Below are 15,456 nucleotides of genomic sequence, written 5' to 3'. Positions count from 1 at the left end.
CTCAACCCAGCGTGCGACCGAGGCAAATGATATGCAGATTGTCGTCTGTAAATAAGAGATAGTGTTTTCTCCCCCTTTGCGTAAATGAAGTAACAACACACGCGCCCTCATTTCCTCACGCACAAACACAACAAGACGCACGTTTGTTTCCCTGCTTTTTAATTTAGTAAACTTGGCAGTCGTTTTAATCTCCCAGCAAATTGAACCGGTAGGGGATCGTGGCAAGCGTTGGATAAATGTTATTAATTCCTAGCGATATCTGTCTTGTGCAATTAGTCACTGTTTGCCACGGCAAACATCTCATTAATTAACCCCACCATTTTCTGTCATAACTGGTGTCCCGCGTTTACACAAAAGGGTCAAACGGGTTGGTCGAAAGTTTACAGCCCATTCTTCTCCGACCACCTGAGCACCACTGTGCAGGAAAAGCAAACTCAAAAACGGAATTGCAAATAATTCTGAAAAACTCAGTCATATGGACGGTTACATTTTACTAAGACAATAAAAAGCCTATCATTCGGAATTATAAAAGGAGTAGCTTTCAATAAGACTAAATCATTATTGCTTTAAAAAGTTCAGTACAACATGTAAAGAACAGGCCTGCCATAGGCTTGCAGATGGTCCACAACAACGAACCCCATAAAAAAAAAAAAAAAAAAATGTACTTAATAAAGCACAGACAAAAAAGGTCAAACTTGTTAGACACGCTCCTGGATCACTTGTTTCTCTATCATCCTACGCTCCATACCCCCCTCCCTCCCTCCCCCCTCCCCCCTCCTCCCCCTTTACCTCTCCCCTCTCTACTCAGTGACAGATGTGGGAACAGCCTCCTCATCCAAACAAGGGGACAAATTACTTTAATTACGGAGTAATTGCAGAGTCTTGTGTTAATTAAATCTTTATCAGTTTAAGTAAGTGGATTGCTCCCACATGGAATCCATGCTGTGATACGCTGCCTCTTTTTCTCCCTCCTCCTGTTAGCTCTGTATTTCCCATCACATTATAACGCCATCCTGCCTTTACTCTCCCTCCCTCCCTCCCCTCGCTCTGTTTTAGGATCAGAGTGCTACAGTAGAGAGCAGTTTGGGCTAACTCTGTCAGTAGCCAGCTGTTTTCCAGAAATGGCATCGCAAACATGATAGAAACCACGTAAGGGAGTGGCCTTCACTGCAAACTGAGATACAAGATTTATCTTTAGGTTCCTGGTGTTTTTCAAAATTGAATCCTCTCATTTTAATTGGTCGCAACTAGGTGAACTGCTCTGGGCAATTGAAACAAGGGCTCCCTTTGTGGTCCCCTGCATTCCCAACCCCATTATGTTTTATTGTGCAAAATGTTGATTATGATTTGTTTTATCCTTGCCGTTCATCTATAGTTTTATGAGAATTTGATGAGCCACAAAGTACAAAGACACGACTGCTGGTTCTGGTCTAACATCCCTGTAATCAAGGGGCACAAGACCGGCTGGCATATGTCTCCCTTAAACATGACAGGCCACTGAGTTTATCCACAACAGGATGAGAGCTTTATGTGAATATAGTGTGGTTTTGCTGCCAGCTGTGTTGAGATCCATTCACACTACAAACCCCTCTTTAAGGAGTGTTTACAATATTCTGATATTATCACACTCTTGAATGTAAGCTTGCTACAGGCTTGTGAAGTAATATTTCTCCACCTACCTCTGTCAGTATTCTGGGCTAGCACCCACTACCAGAAGGTGAAGAAGGAGACCTTGTCCTTGCTTGTGTTTGTAATCAGTGGGTCGCTGTGTGTGAACGCCGGCTGCACATGTAGACAGTGTGATTCAGGCTGTGTGCGTCTGTATGGTGGGAGGATGAACAATTCTAATATGGATGTAAGTGTGAAGCCTGATTCAAAGAGGCTTAAATGGATTACACCTCATTTGAGGCATGCTTACGGTGAGATTAAAACAGATATGTGTGATTGACAAAGACGGAGAGGAACGTTGGATCAAATACATCTTCATGAGTCGCCACGCGTCTGAGAGTTGGTGTGTGGTGCTTGCCTTGGAGTGTTGCACCCGTAGTGTGTCCTGATAACCACTATGTCACAACAAGCTAAATCTGCAGGGTGTTGATAGGAGACTAATTCCATTGTTAATAAGGTTTGTGACAGAGTCTTCGGTGGAGGGGGCAGACTGAGAGAACAGTCAAGCTCTGAGGGACCTCACCACCATCACCTCCATCACCACCATCACCTCCACCATCACCACCATTACCACCATCACCACCTCCACCATCACCTCCATCATCACCTCCACCATCACCTCCATCACCACCATCACCATCACCTCCATCACCACCATCATCACCTCCACCATCACCTCCATCACCACCATCACCTCCATCCCCACCATTTACAACCTTTTCTTTATCACTTCCTACTACAAATCCCCTGAGCTGCGACACATGAACTCTCCCTACACACACACACACACACATTAGTGAATTTAATACCACTGCTATTACAGACCACTAATGTTTGCTAATAGCTCGCTACCATATGGAACCAGGGCCTCGCCCATGTTGGTAATTCCTATCTTTGGACAAGCTGTCAATATAACGTCGAGCATTTTCAGGGGGCGTGCAACGCTGCTTAATCCCCGAGACTCTGTGATGACTTCTCTGTGCTGCTGATGTGGAACACCACACACGCATGCTACTCCTGCATGTCTATGATGAGAGCCGTCATGCATGTTAATATCAGCCAAGTCTCTAGCTCTCTTATTAAGAGTTTGGGTGCAGCCAGGAACATTTACAGAGGTCGTTCGTGGTGGATCAGTTTGTTACTGTGTTCCAAGATTAGGTAGTCTCCATAACATTCAATACTTGACACAGTATTTACATACTGTATATGTACAACAATATATCATTGTACATCATGATATGACCGCCTTTAGACGAAATCTCTAAACCTCTTGTTTGGAGAGAGATGTGGAATTTGTGTGCTTGCTGAACTCCATCTGTGGTGAGTACAGAGTCCTGCTACTGTGTGTACTGGGATTTGTAATGGTAACGAGATGGAGGCTTTCTGGCGTGCCTGAGCAGTTGGAACGCCTCCCCCCCCCAACCTTCCCCCTCCTCCTCCACCTCCCCCCTCCTCCCCCTCCCCTCTTCTTCCCCAACCCCCCCTCCTCCCCAACCCTCCTCCACCAAACCTTCTCTTACTCTCCCCCACCATATCCCCCTGCCACACTCTCCCTCCCCCCTCCACCACCATATCCCCCTGCCAGCACTGCAGCCCAGCGGATAACCAAGCATGGATTAATAGTGACATCACACTGAAGAGATGGCTGAGCCGAAAGCAAGGGTGAGTGCTGGTGTGTGTGTGTTGGATGGGTGTCTGTGAGTGTGTGTGTTGGATGGGTGTCTGTGAGTGTGTGTGTTTAAGACTGATTAGACAGTAAGGGTGGTGGGGATTAGAGAACCATCTCTGAGTTCACTGGGTGCTGACACCACTCTACCTCTCCAAGAGCTCAATTTACTGAGGGATCAGATTCATTTATGTTAGGTTGGGATTATTATCAGTAACTGGTCAATTTCAAATAGTGGGAGTCAGGTGGCTGAGCGGTGAGAGAATCGGGCTAGTAATCCGAAGGTTGCCAGTTCGATTCCCGGTCATGCCAACTGACGCTGTGTCCTTGGGAAAGACACTTCACCCTACTTGCCTTGGGGGAATGACCCTGTACTTACTGTAAGTCGCTCTGGATAAGAGCGTCTGCTAAATGACTAAATGTAAATGTCAATAGGGTAATGCTTCAACTTGTGAATTTGGACACACGTGAAACACTGAAAGGTGCTTGTACACCTTGTTTTATTCACACCCTGTGGCATCCAATGCATTAGCAGGCATTTGAACCATACAATTTATAACAGTTTAGAAGTAAGGACTGTAACAAATGATCTCCACTACACAGAAAACAAATGACAAGAAGCTGAAAGTCATACCGAATTTACAAGGACAAGACAGTTTTCAGAGAAACCATCGTTACAGAATGTAGGCTATTGTAGTCTTTTCCAGTCTGACTGTATCAACACAGCTATTAGGACCCAGAGACAAATAAAGTGCTTCAGTCATACTTCAAAACCCTGGCAGCTTTATGGAGGGCTGTGGTGACTGTAGCGTGGAGGTTTTTTTCAAAAGGCTCTAAATCCGATAAGGCGAACAGCGATGTTTGAGTAAAGGTTTACCTGGTTTGTCAACATTCTTAAGCTGCCTCTGTGTATTGGCACCCTTGTAATGCATTTTGGATCCTCCACTGATTCTCAGAGAATAGACTCCCAGCTTTGAGTGTGAACGCAGGTTAGACCTCTAACACGGATAGCGAGAGGCACCTTAGAGACAGGCGGTTTGTCCAGTTAGCTCTCTTTTCTTTCTCTTGTCCCTGTTCCCCCAGGTTAAAACTTGTTGAATGGAAAAAATAAAGTAATAGTTTTGCGTAGCTAAATTATTAAATATGATTAAAGTTGAAAAAGGCATACTCCTAAGAGTGATGATCCAATTGTATTAGACATATTGTGCATACAGTGCATAATGGCTACGTATATATTTTTTTTTACAAAAATAACGTGTAATTAGGTTGTCTATGTATTTGTCTACGTCTCCTGAAATGCATTTTTTTGTTGTTGAACAGGGGGTGACATTGTTTGGAGAGCACGTAGCCTACTCTCGTGCCTAAACACACATTTCCAAAAGCTCCTGTTGAATGTCACAGCCTGTCCCTTGACCAAACCAGGAAGTAAAAATATTGTATCCCAGTCTTCTTTAACTAAGAAACAGCGGATGGACGGCAACATTAAAAATCACGAATAATACAGCAGAACTTCGCGGACGCTTGCTTGCTTTGCATTACTAGTATGAATGACGCGCGTCCGTGTGCGCGTTGCAGGGGTCTCTAGTCTAAATCAACACAGTGAGTGAGTCAATGTTGCATTTGTGAAAACCGCATCAATTCAACATCTGTCAGTTAGCTAACACTGCTACGTAGTTGTAACTGTTTACTAAAACATTATATAACTAGCAACAGCAGGCACTGCTACTGCAGCATGAAGAGAAACGCAGCTACACTGTGAAGGACTTACGAACAATTTGACTGCTTTCCGACCATGTTCTAGGCTTCAGCAAGGATAGCTCTGCCTGGTTTGTGTCATAGTTATAGATAGCTAGTTAGCTGATGTGAATATCTTGCCGGTTAATGTTAACCATCTGATCATGCAGCTACTGCTAGCCAGCCAATGTTAGCAAGCTAACGTTAGCTAGCAAAAAACAGCACTTTAGTTGCATGTTGCAAATTATAGCTGGCAGCTAGCTAGCTAACAAGTATACTACTACTTTTCCCGCGGGTTGTCATCATTTAGCTAACGTTGGCTTGGCTATGTGTGTAGCATTTGCAATGAATGAATGAAGTTGTTTCCCTCTAGCAAGCTACTACAATGTCGTCGATCCAGAGAAGCGAATGGATGCTGACAGGCGCCACTGTTGCCGGTGTCGCGGCGCTGTACCTGCCCTGCGTTCAGAGGGCTGTCCCCGGCGGAGACTCAGGTTGGTAGCTAGCTTAGCATGGCTAACCATGACATGTGGTCCTGATGTTTACCTCCAGGCAGCCAATCAGGCTGCAGCGCTACTATTCTACTGTAGTTACAGTGGTGAGAGGTTGGCAGGAAGTTAGATTCCTTAATACAGTTGCAGTTTACTACTGGTATGAATTATGCATGCATTTGACGATGGCGTATGTTAACTTTTAGATGTAACTGTAGAATTAAATTGTCTGAAGTTTTTATTTACACAACGTCACTACAGTGATCAACTAATGCAGTAATATGCGAAAATGAATGTGTATTGTAACCAGACATACTTACTGGCCTACAAATAGGGTCTTCACTCACTAAACCATAGATGATAAAACCTAGATTTTGATGTGTGGAGGGGAAATGCCACTTACAAATGGCTCCTACACCTTTTATAAACATGATCAGATTCCTTTTTTCTGCAGTGCAGATAAACGTTTTTGGCTTAAAAGAGCTTCAGTTTCCGAACCTGCTCTGAGAAACAATGTATAGACTAAACAGCTAGGATAACCCTGCATGACCTTACACTTCAGTGTGGTTGTGGGATAACAGTTGTATGAGGGTTTAATACATTGCCTGACACAGGAATTCCATATTCTACCTTTTGACCACATACAGTTTCTGCAGTTTCAAGTGACTGTGTGTGCAGTTTTAGAGAGTTTAAGAGGAGAGATCACAGGTTTGATACAGAAAATGTGGTCTTGGAGCATGAAAACTCTGCTCAGTGGGTTAGTGCAGCCCCTGCATACAGGCTGTGTGTGTGTGTGTGGGGGGAATGAAACTGAATTTAGCAAAAATGAAAAGCGAGAGGAGAACCCAGGAGAAAGAGCCATGAGTAGCCCTGCTGCTTGTGTCGCTGCCAAGCGACCGGAGCCTTTGAAAAAACGTCCAGCCCCTTCTCCACAGCGTTTAGCGACGGTGAAGGATGCCCGCTCAGATAGTGCCAGCTGAACACCCTTCCCAATTCTCCCGGTCTCCGTCTCCCTGTCCTAATCTCTTTAGGTGTGATGCGCCCCTGAGAGGCTGGAGCGCAGCCCCGCGGGAACGCTGTTGTCTAGGAATGTGGAGTGTGGAAATGACGGGGATTATGGGAAGACTGGTGTGGGTGCCCGCGCTCTGCTATCACAAAGACTCTTGGCGCCCGCGCCGCTACCCCGTCGACTTGATATTTTGCCTGTTTAGTAATGGGAGCGCTCTGCGTCGCTGAGACACTGATGTTTTGGCCCTGTGTTAGCTTGGATTTCTTTTTATGTTGTGGGCAAAAGTACACAGTTGGGGTACGGGGAGGTAATGTAGATTTTTTTTTTGGAGTGAAATCGAGACGGCAATGAAGGATGATGAATGCTCGTGACGGCAGGTAGAAAGCTGCAGCTCCTGCCAGGTGACACGGAGATTGAGAGACATTAGAGCTGTGTAGTTTGTGCTGTCATGGTGCATTAAACTGATAAGAGAGGAGGCCTCCTGATGCTGCAGAAATTCCAGCACCATAATGCAGTGTATCAGGAAGGTTAAATGCTGGAAATGAGGCTGACTGCCAACTGGGTTTGAAATGCTACTGCAATGTTCCGTCAATTCTTTATTTTCATTTATTCGGTGTTGCATCAGAACCCAATTTATCACGATTATACAGTAAACAAGTGATGTAGTAAACAAGTCTAATTTGCTTGAACAACTTGTGTGTTTATGTGTAACCTATAAAACCATTTCTGATTTATACAGTCAATATTCACATTAAATAAGTGTTACTAGTGCTAAAATAGTGCTATTTACACAAGTGTGTTCACAGCATTATAATGTTTTATTTCAAATATATTTCATATTTCAGAAACACACGATGTGAGGATATATTCTAAACAGGATTGAGTACATTTTACATCTAGGCTTCTAATATCAATTTAAACCATAATGAATATCATATAAAAAAATAGAGAAATCAGATTGTCTGTGAAGTTCTGCGTTTTACACAAAACAAGCAATTATGTCAAAGCAACAGTCAACCATTTATTCGCAAAGCGATTCAGAGCAATTTATTTCTCTGGCTATATTTAATGAGAAACCGTTAATTATAGGATAAAAATGAAAATCCTCTCGGTTTATTATGAAAATAGATCGTTGCTACCTGGCACCAGCAGAGGGCGCTGTGTGGAGCCCAAACATTTATCAGTGTAATTTAATCTGAACCAAATTTCAATTTTCATGAGTGGGAGATGCAAACATTCTGTGTGAAAAATCTTTCCTAATTTGAAACGCTTAAGATGTATTCTGGCACAAATGGGGTTTTGCCCAGAAGACTTAAGGCGTCCTTAAATGGCATTCAGGGGTTTTCAGTTGACTGAGTGGCCCACACAGAGGCAGTCAACCAGTGGAGCCAGTTTGTGTGTTCTTAAGCTTACCTCATTTCCTCACTGTTACTGATACAGCTTTCTCTGTGTACCCCCAGGACCAGTGGAGACTGAGGGAGCAGGCCAGACAGGAGAGAGAGGAAGAAGGAAAGACAGAGAGGGGGAGAGATGAAGAGGGGGAGGGGGAGGGAGAGAGAGAGAGAGAGAGGGGGAGAGATGGAGGGGGAGGGAGAGAGAGAGAGGGAGTGAGAGGGAGCGGGAGAGAGGGGGAACAGGGGAGAGGGGGAGAGAGACGGAAGGAAGAGACCTCGGGGAGCAGAGAGGCTGGGACCAGGACGGAGACATCAACCTGTGTGTGTGTGAGAGTGTCTGTGGTAGACCGGGGTTCCCGTGTGTGTGTGTGTAGTAGAGCATTGAGGAGGGAATTGGGTTTGTGTGTAATACCGGGGGTTCCGTGAGTGTGTGTGTGTGTGTGTGTGTGAAGGGAGGAATCAGGGGAGAAGCAAAAGATGAAGAGAATGAGCGTGCCGCTTAGGAAATGTCACACTGGGAAGATTTGCAGGTTTTGATCCAGGCAAATTAATGCAAAACCCCAGTGCAAGTATTTGATTTGGGAAAACTTTGGAGCAGACTTGTCTCTTAATAATAATGATTGGGTTTACATTAATTTCCTCCCCTATTCTCTTCCACAGGAGAGCTGATCACCGCTGCTTGTGAGCTGGGGGTAAGTGTTAGCCGTATTGTTTAATCAATTCACTCATTAACTCTTATAAGCATTAAGGAAGTTTAATTAAGCATGGGCAGAACGCAGATTAATTTACTTTCAGACCACAGGTTTTTTTCTTCCTTCCTTCCTTTCTATACACTTATTTTACTAAGTTAGAAGTAGAGAATGCTATAATTTGCAACCCGTTTTTCAAATCCAATTAAAGTCAATGGTAAGGCGATGGCTTTTGTAGGCTTTGCCTTATGTATGGCATAAGGCTTATTATATCCACCCCTCTTTTTGTGTGTGTGTGTGTGTGTAAGCCGCGAAGAATGAACTAAATCGGGTTAACAGTTATAATAAGTTTTATTATTTAATAAAGTTTATTACGCCGCCGTGATCCTTTTAGGGAGGCTGTGTCGGTGTCACTATGCCAGTAATCCTGCCGTTAGTGCCGCAGTCCGTGTGGCCTGCCTGTCTTCCTTTCAGGCCTCCCCAGGGATAGCAGGCCCTCCTGGGCCTCATGCTGCTGGCCCTCCCCTCTGATCCCCAAAGCTCTGGGGCTCTCTCTCTGTGTCTCTCCCCCTCTGTCTCTCTCCCCCTCTGTCTTTCTCCGTCTCTCTCCGTCTCTCTGTCTCTCTCTCGGATGTCCCTGACGTCTCCCTGTCCCTCCTCAGTGCTGTGCCGGAGCTCCTGATCTGCCTCCCCCCCCCAGCTCCTCTCCTCCCACCTCATGTTCGCCTCATGTTCAGGTGGGCTGTCCCTGCTCGGCTGACCCAACCATCTGTTTTCCAAACTGACTGTTTTATCATCTTACCTCTCTCTCTCTCACACACTCTTTCTCTCTCTCTCTTTCTCTCTCTCTCTCTCTCTCTCTCTCTCTCTCTCTCTCTCTCTCTCTCTCTCTCTCTCTCTCTCTCTCTCTCTCTCTCTCTCTCTCTCTCTCTCTCTCTCTCTCTCTCTCTCTCTCTCTCTCTCTTTCTCTCACACTCTTTCTCTCTTTTCGGCTCCTCCTCCCCCTTCTTATCCATATCTCCTTTGACCATCCATCCGCCCAGTAAACCTGACCCTCAGCCAGTCTCTCCCAGCTCCTCCAGGCTGGGCACGGGCCTGTGGAGGGCAGCGTAGACATGCCCAGGGGTCGCGTGAGCCGCTGCCCCGTCTGTGACGATTGGTGGGCTGTAATCCCCCTCCCTCACCTCTCGGTTCAGACTCCATTTGAAGAGCTGGTCCTCTCCCTGGTAGCCCGGCCTTATCAGTGCCAGGGAATGAGGATGTGTTTAATGACTGAGCCCTTATCAGGCTGGAGGAGACTTAACGGCTAATTGCTGTGATTGCCGGGATCCCCCTGGGTGGCAGGAGGCCGGGGCTGGAGGCCGAGGCTGGAGGCCGGGGCTGGGAGGCCGGGGCTGGGAGGCCGGGGCTGGGAGGCCGGGGCTGGGAGGCCGGGGCTGGGAGGCACCACGTCCTGCAGCACAGGCCCCAGTGGGGGTGCACTGTCCTTGGGAAGTAGCTGAAGGAGGAGTGGGTGGAGGGAGAATGGGAGGGGGGTGGTGGTGGAGGATGGGAGGATGAGAAGGGGACTCAGTAGTAGTCAGCTAGCAGTCAGGCCAGAGTGCTCTTTGTCTCAGTTCTTTATCCTCTTCAGTCCTCCCCCCACACTCACTGACGTCTCCCCTGTGCAGGTGGCCCACCCGCCAGGCTACCCTCTCTTCACCCTGCTGACCCGCCTGGTCCCTGGCCCTGCTACCCTCCCTGTCTCCTGCCCACGCTGCCAACCTGCTCAGCGCCCTGATGGGAGCGGGGGCCAGCGGGGCCCTCTGCTACACCGTCTGCAGGTAGGGGCCCCCAGCCACTACACCGTCTGCAGGTAGGGCCCCCCTAGCCACTACACCGTCTGCAGGTAGGGCCCCCTAGCCACAACACCGTCTGCAGGTAGGGCCCCCTAGCCACTACACCGTCTGCAGGTAGGGCCCCCTAGCCACAACACCGTCTACAGGTAGGGCCCCCAGCCACTACACCGTCTGCAGGTAGGGGGCCCCCTAGCCACTACACCGTCTGCAGGTAGGGCCCCCCAGCCACAACACCGTCTGCAGGTAGGGGCCCCCAGCCACTACACCGTCTGCAGATAGGGCCCCCAGCCACAACACCGTCTGCAGGTAGGGCCCCAGCCACTACACCGTCTGCAGGTAGGGGCCCCCAGCCACAACACCGTCTGCAGGTAGGGCCCCCAGCCACAACACCGTCTGCAGGTAGGGCCCCCAGCCACTACACCGTCTGCAGGTAGGGCCCCCAGCCAAGTGGACTCTGCAGTCCTCCCTGTCTGTCACGGCTCTCATGCTGTTATTGTTTCCGGTTTTACTGTGGTTGTGTGGCCTAGCTATGTAGGCTAACTCGCTCAAACTAATTATGGATGGATGAAGTTGACAGCAAATTGCTAAATTAACGACTGAAACAATGGAATACCCAGGGAAATAGGCGTCTTTCTAATCCCTAAACATTGTCCTACCACCATTCTGCATCTCCCTGCTGAAAACGTCTGGTGATGTGTTTGGGTGACTGACAGTGTCCTGTCTGATCCTCTGTTCAGTATTCAGCAGCAGAACTGCTACCCTCTCTTCCACCACAAACATGTCTTGGCTGTTTACACACCAGCCACCCGGCGTGAGAGAGGAAGTGTGTGTGTGTGTGTCACAGTAAGTGTGTGTGTGTGTCACAGTAACCCCCCCCAAACACCCAAGTGCCTGACCCCCCCTGCTGCCCAGCATGCTCCCAATCCTGACATGGCACGATTTCTAATCCCCCACCCCCCTCCCCTCTGCCCCCCTTTCTACCCTCCTGGGTCGAAGAGGAAGAGGATCACTACAGCCCCACTACCCCCTCTCCCCCCCCCATCCATCATCCTCATCCCCACTACCCCCTCTCCCCCCCTCCCTCAGCCACACTCAATCAGCAGCTCACGACTGTTTCACTGAGTCGTCCTACGTTTCCCTCCCTCCTCCTCTGGCGTTCCTGTTGACCCCTGGTGTAAGGCGTGTTTTCCCCCTCTTCCTTTGTGTGTGTTTTTATCTCGCCAGGTCGGCTTGACTACCTTTACATCCCCCCCTCCTCTCCCCTCCCCCTGTTTTGCTTACGCTGGTCGTTTCCCTCCACAAATGCTGCGTTGGTGGCAGTTCACTGTCAGGATCCTTTTCTTTTTTTTTTTTTTTTCCTCGTCGTCGTCGTAGCTTTAAATAGCCTGAGCTGTTTATGCACTGTAGCCTAGTTCGTGTTTAATTTACCGTGCCAAGCAATGAATAGTGGCATATGTAGCGGTAGGTGAGCTGTTTGAGGCCAGGGAGGAGAGCGTGTGGCAACAGAACTGGACCTGAGAGAGCTCCCTGGGGGACGCCCGTGGGCTGGGCCCACTTCTGTTTGCTTGGCCAGCAGTGGTGGACTGGCAGGTGTGCTGGAGGGGGTCAGGCTACAGGTCACCCCTGCTGGAGGAGGACAGGGGCCCGGGGAGGAAGTTCTCTCTCTAGGAGGACTGGCCCTCGGCCCGTCCGACAGCCTCGGCCCCTGCCCTCTCTCCTCACATCTCCTCGGAGGCGGCTCTCCACCAGCTGCCCTCAGGCACGAGCAGGAGAGGAGAAGATCTTGGCCGTAAACAAGTTTTCTGTGTTTACCTGTTTTGCTGCTTTTGGCCAGACATGTCCATATGGGGGGAGGGGAGGGGGGGGCGGGAGGTGAGAGAATATGTAGCCGTCTGGTGATATTTGGTTCACAGTGTATGTTAACTGCTGCCCTATTTGTAATCTCCAAGGATTTAGATCTAATTTTGGATTATGGTAAAGTGAAAAGTCATGATGAGGTGCCCCCCCACTGAGCTGACGAGCATGGAGGCCTGCAGGCCTGCAGCCAGAGTGCTGCAGGCCTGCAGCCAGAGTGTACAGTCACACCCTCTAAGCTGGAAGGATGAGTGTGTAATCTATGTTTCAATTTGGAAAAATAAGCATAAAAGGTTTTAGTCATTATCTGTCTGGGGCTTGGTTCAGGGTGAACTCTGGGCTGTGAGTCAGATGGCAGGCCAGGCCTAATCCAGGTTTGTGAGGGGGGGAGGTGAGGTGAGGGCAGCAGGGGAGAGGGGAGCTGGGGGGAGGTGAGGTGAGGGCAGCAGGGGGAGAGGGGAGGGGGGAGGTGGGGGGGAGGTGAGGGCAGCAGGGGAGAGGGGAGAGGGGAGGTGGGGGGGAGGTGAGGGCAGCAGGGGAGGGGGGAGGTGGGGGTAGGTGAGGTGAGGGCAGCAGGGAAGGGGGGAGGTGGGGGGTAGGTGAGGTGAGGGCAGAAGGGGAGAGGGGAGGGGGGAGGTGGAGGGGAGGTGAGGGCAGCAGGGGAGAGGGGAGGTGGGGGGGAGGTGAGGTGAGGTGAGGGCAGCAGGGGAGAGGGGAGCTGGGGGGGAGGTGGGGGTGAGGTGAGGGCAGCAGGGGAGAGGGGAGCTGGGGGGGAGGTGGGGGGGGTGAGGTGAGGGCAGCAGGGGAGAGGGGAGCTGGGGGGGAGGTGGGGGGGGGGTGAGGTGAGGGCAGCAGGGGAGAGGGGAGCCTTGTTGTCTTTAGGCTGTCGGAAACTTTCTGTTTAAAAACACTTCCCAAATGAACAATAAATGTATTTGTCTAGATACACTGCAGTGAAGTTATTACTCGGTACGCTCTGAATAAAAAAATAAATTATAAACTTGAAGGCAGTTTCATCCAAACACTAAATTGCAAGACCTTGAAATTCGTCTGGAATATTCCCAACATTGCAAGCCTTTGATGTATCAATTTAAATTAGTCGGACAGATTGCCGTGTTTAATATGAGGGAATGTAACTTGATAGGCTTGGCCGTTTTTCCCTTCACTGTGAATTGCACAAGTTGAAAATGTAGCACTTTGCCTCTCCTTTGATTAGTCAGTTACGGCCCTGTTGGAATGATCACATGGGTTGATGGCCAAATTGGACGTCTTTTTATGTTTTCACACCAGGACTTGACGAGCCTTTGAGGACTGTGGGCCGTAATGTTGATAATTACCACTGACTGAATTTAAAACGTTACTGAAATACGGGTTGTTGGACCATGAATCTCTGAGGGGAATTCTGAGAATATGTGTTTTCCTGGAGGAGAGATAATCCAGACAGCTCAGTATTTTTGTGTTTCCGTCATCTCAGAGTTGATCTGCTAAAGCTCCTCTGTAACTGTGCCACCTGAGAGAGAGAGAAATCTCTCTCTGTTCCCCAGATTACGCTGAGAGAACGGGAACTGACTCGCCAGCTCTCTCGACCCTGATCTGACTGCGTAAACAGCAGCAACAACCCCAACATCAGCACTTTTGTCACTTTGTGTGATCGCTTGATTATGTAACACGGCTGCTGTGGAGACCCAAATGTGTTCCACCCCTCCCTCCTCCTCCTTCCCCCCTCTATCCCCCCCTCCCTCCCTCCTCCTTCCCCCCCCTTCCTTCCTCCCTCCTCCTTCCCCCCCCTTCCTTCCTCCCTCCTCCCTCCTCCTTCCCCCCCTCTATCCCCCCCTTCCTCCCTCCCTCCCTCCTCCTTCCCCCCCTCTATACCCCCCTTCCTCCTCCTCCTTCCCCCCCTCTATACCCCCCTTCCTCCCTCCTCCCTCCTCCTTCCCCCCCTCTATCCCCCCCTCCTCCCTCCTCCTTCCCCCCTCTATCCCCCCCTTCCTCCCTCCTCCTTCCCCCCCTCTATCCCCCCCTCCTCCCTCCTCCTTCCCCCCCTCTATCCCCCCCTTCCTCCCTCCTCCTTCCCCCCCTCTATCCCCCCCTTCCTCCCTCCTCCCTCCTCCCCCCCTCTATCCCCCCCTTCCTCCTCCTCCTCCTCCCCCCCTCTATCCCCCCCCTTCCTCCCTCCTCCCTCCCCCCCCTCTATCCCCCCCTTCCTCCCTCCTCCCCCCCTCTATCCCCCCCCCCTTCCTCCCTCCTCCCCCCCTCTACCCCCCCTTCCCCCTCTATCCCCCCCTTCCTCCCCCCTCCCTCCTTCCCCCCTCTATCCCCCCCTTTCTTCCTCCTCCAACTCACCTCTCCTCCCCCTCCTCCCCCTGTCCTCCATGTTGCCCTGAAGCACACCTGTTAGGGCCTCCCTGCCGTTAGCCGGCCGGTAAGTGTGTCTGTGTGTCTCTGTGTCTGTGTGTACGTGTTGGCTTGACAGTAGAATCTTGTCCTCAGCCTCAGGTTTCAGGACACCAGACCTCCCCCCTCTCCCTCCCTCACCCCCGTCTTCAGCGTGACCAATGCTTCCCTCAGGACCCATCCTGTAATACAGTTAAACAGATGTTTAATGAAGATGTTATTTCCTCATTACTGGAGACGGGATGGGATAGGAGGAGGGAGGGCCAGATAGACAGCGGAACAGCGTAGCAGTTTAATATTCCTCTCGCCCGTGGCCTTAGATTGTGTCTGCCTTGGACGTCAATATTACATCCCTCACCCACCACAGGAAGTCTTAATAAGACAGCAGGCGGGAAGGGGGATGCAATTACAATTCAGCCGGAATTAGTTAATGGAATCTATACAGCTACATTTATATATCTGCTCGTCTGACTAATGACTGTGTTGAAATCGCAGGAATAAAAATAAATAAACGGCATTCTCTGAATTGCATCAACGTAAGATATTTTTGTAAATTGTTTTTTTTTTCCTCCCTTTTTTGTTGTTGTCATTTTTGTGTGTTGGCAGAGATTAAGATGGCATTCTGGGAGAAATAGTCATGTCAGTGGCTGCATTGTTTGAGCGGGATTGTGGTGATTAATTTTGCAACGCTGGAGTGGCATCTCTCCTGGAGGAGACTG

At 49.5% G+C, this 15,456-nt stretch overlaps 1 protein-coding gene across 1 annotated transcript in view; it reads left to right on the top strand.

Annotated features, from left to right (window-relative positions):
* The first annotated feature begins 4,789 nt into the window (after window positions 1–4,789).
* tmem260 (transmembrane protein 260) overlaps window positions 4,790–15,456 on the top strand; it is a 25,188-nt gene continuing 14,521 nt past the window's right edge. The window contains 5 exon segments of the mRNA XM_067242567.1: window positions 4,790–4,933; window positions 5,446–5,562; window positions 8,623–8,654; window positions 10,322–10,369; window positions 10,371–10,474. Coding sequence (XP_067098668.1) covers window positions 4,882–4,933; window positions 5,446–5,562; window positions 8,623–8,654; window positions 10,322–10,369; window positions 10,371–10,474 — 353 coding nt within the window. The 5' untranslated portion in view covers window positions 4,790–4,881.

The sequence above is a fragment of the Osmerus mordax genome, chromosome 9, assembly GCF_038355195.1.
Source record: "Osmerus mordax isolate fOsmMor3 chromosome 9, fOsmMor3.pri, whole genome shotgun sequence".
Taxonomy (NCBI): domain Eukaryota; kingdom Metazoa; phylum Chordata; class Actinopteri; order Osmeriformes; family Osmeridae; genus Osmerus; species Osmerus mordax.
The sequence above is the reverse complement of the archived record's forward strand: the minus strand, read 5'-3'. Positions and strand labels throughout refer to the sequence as shown.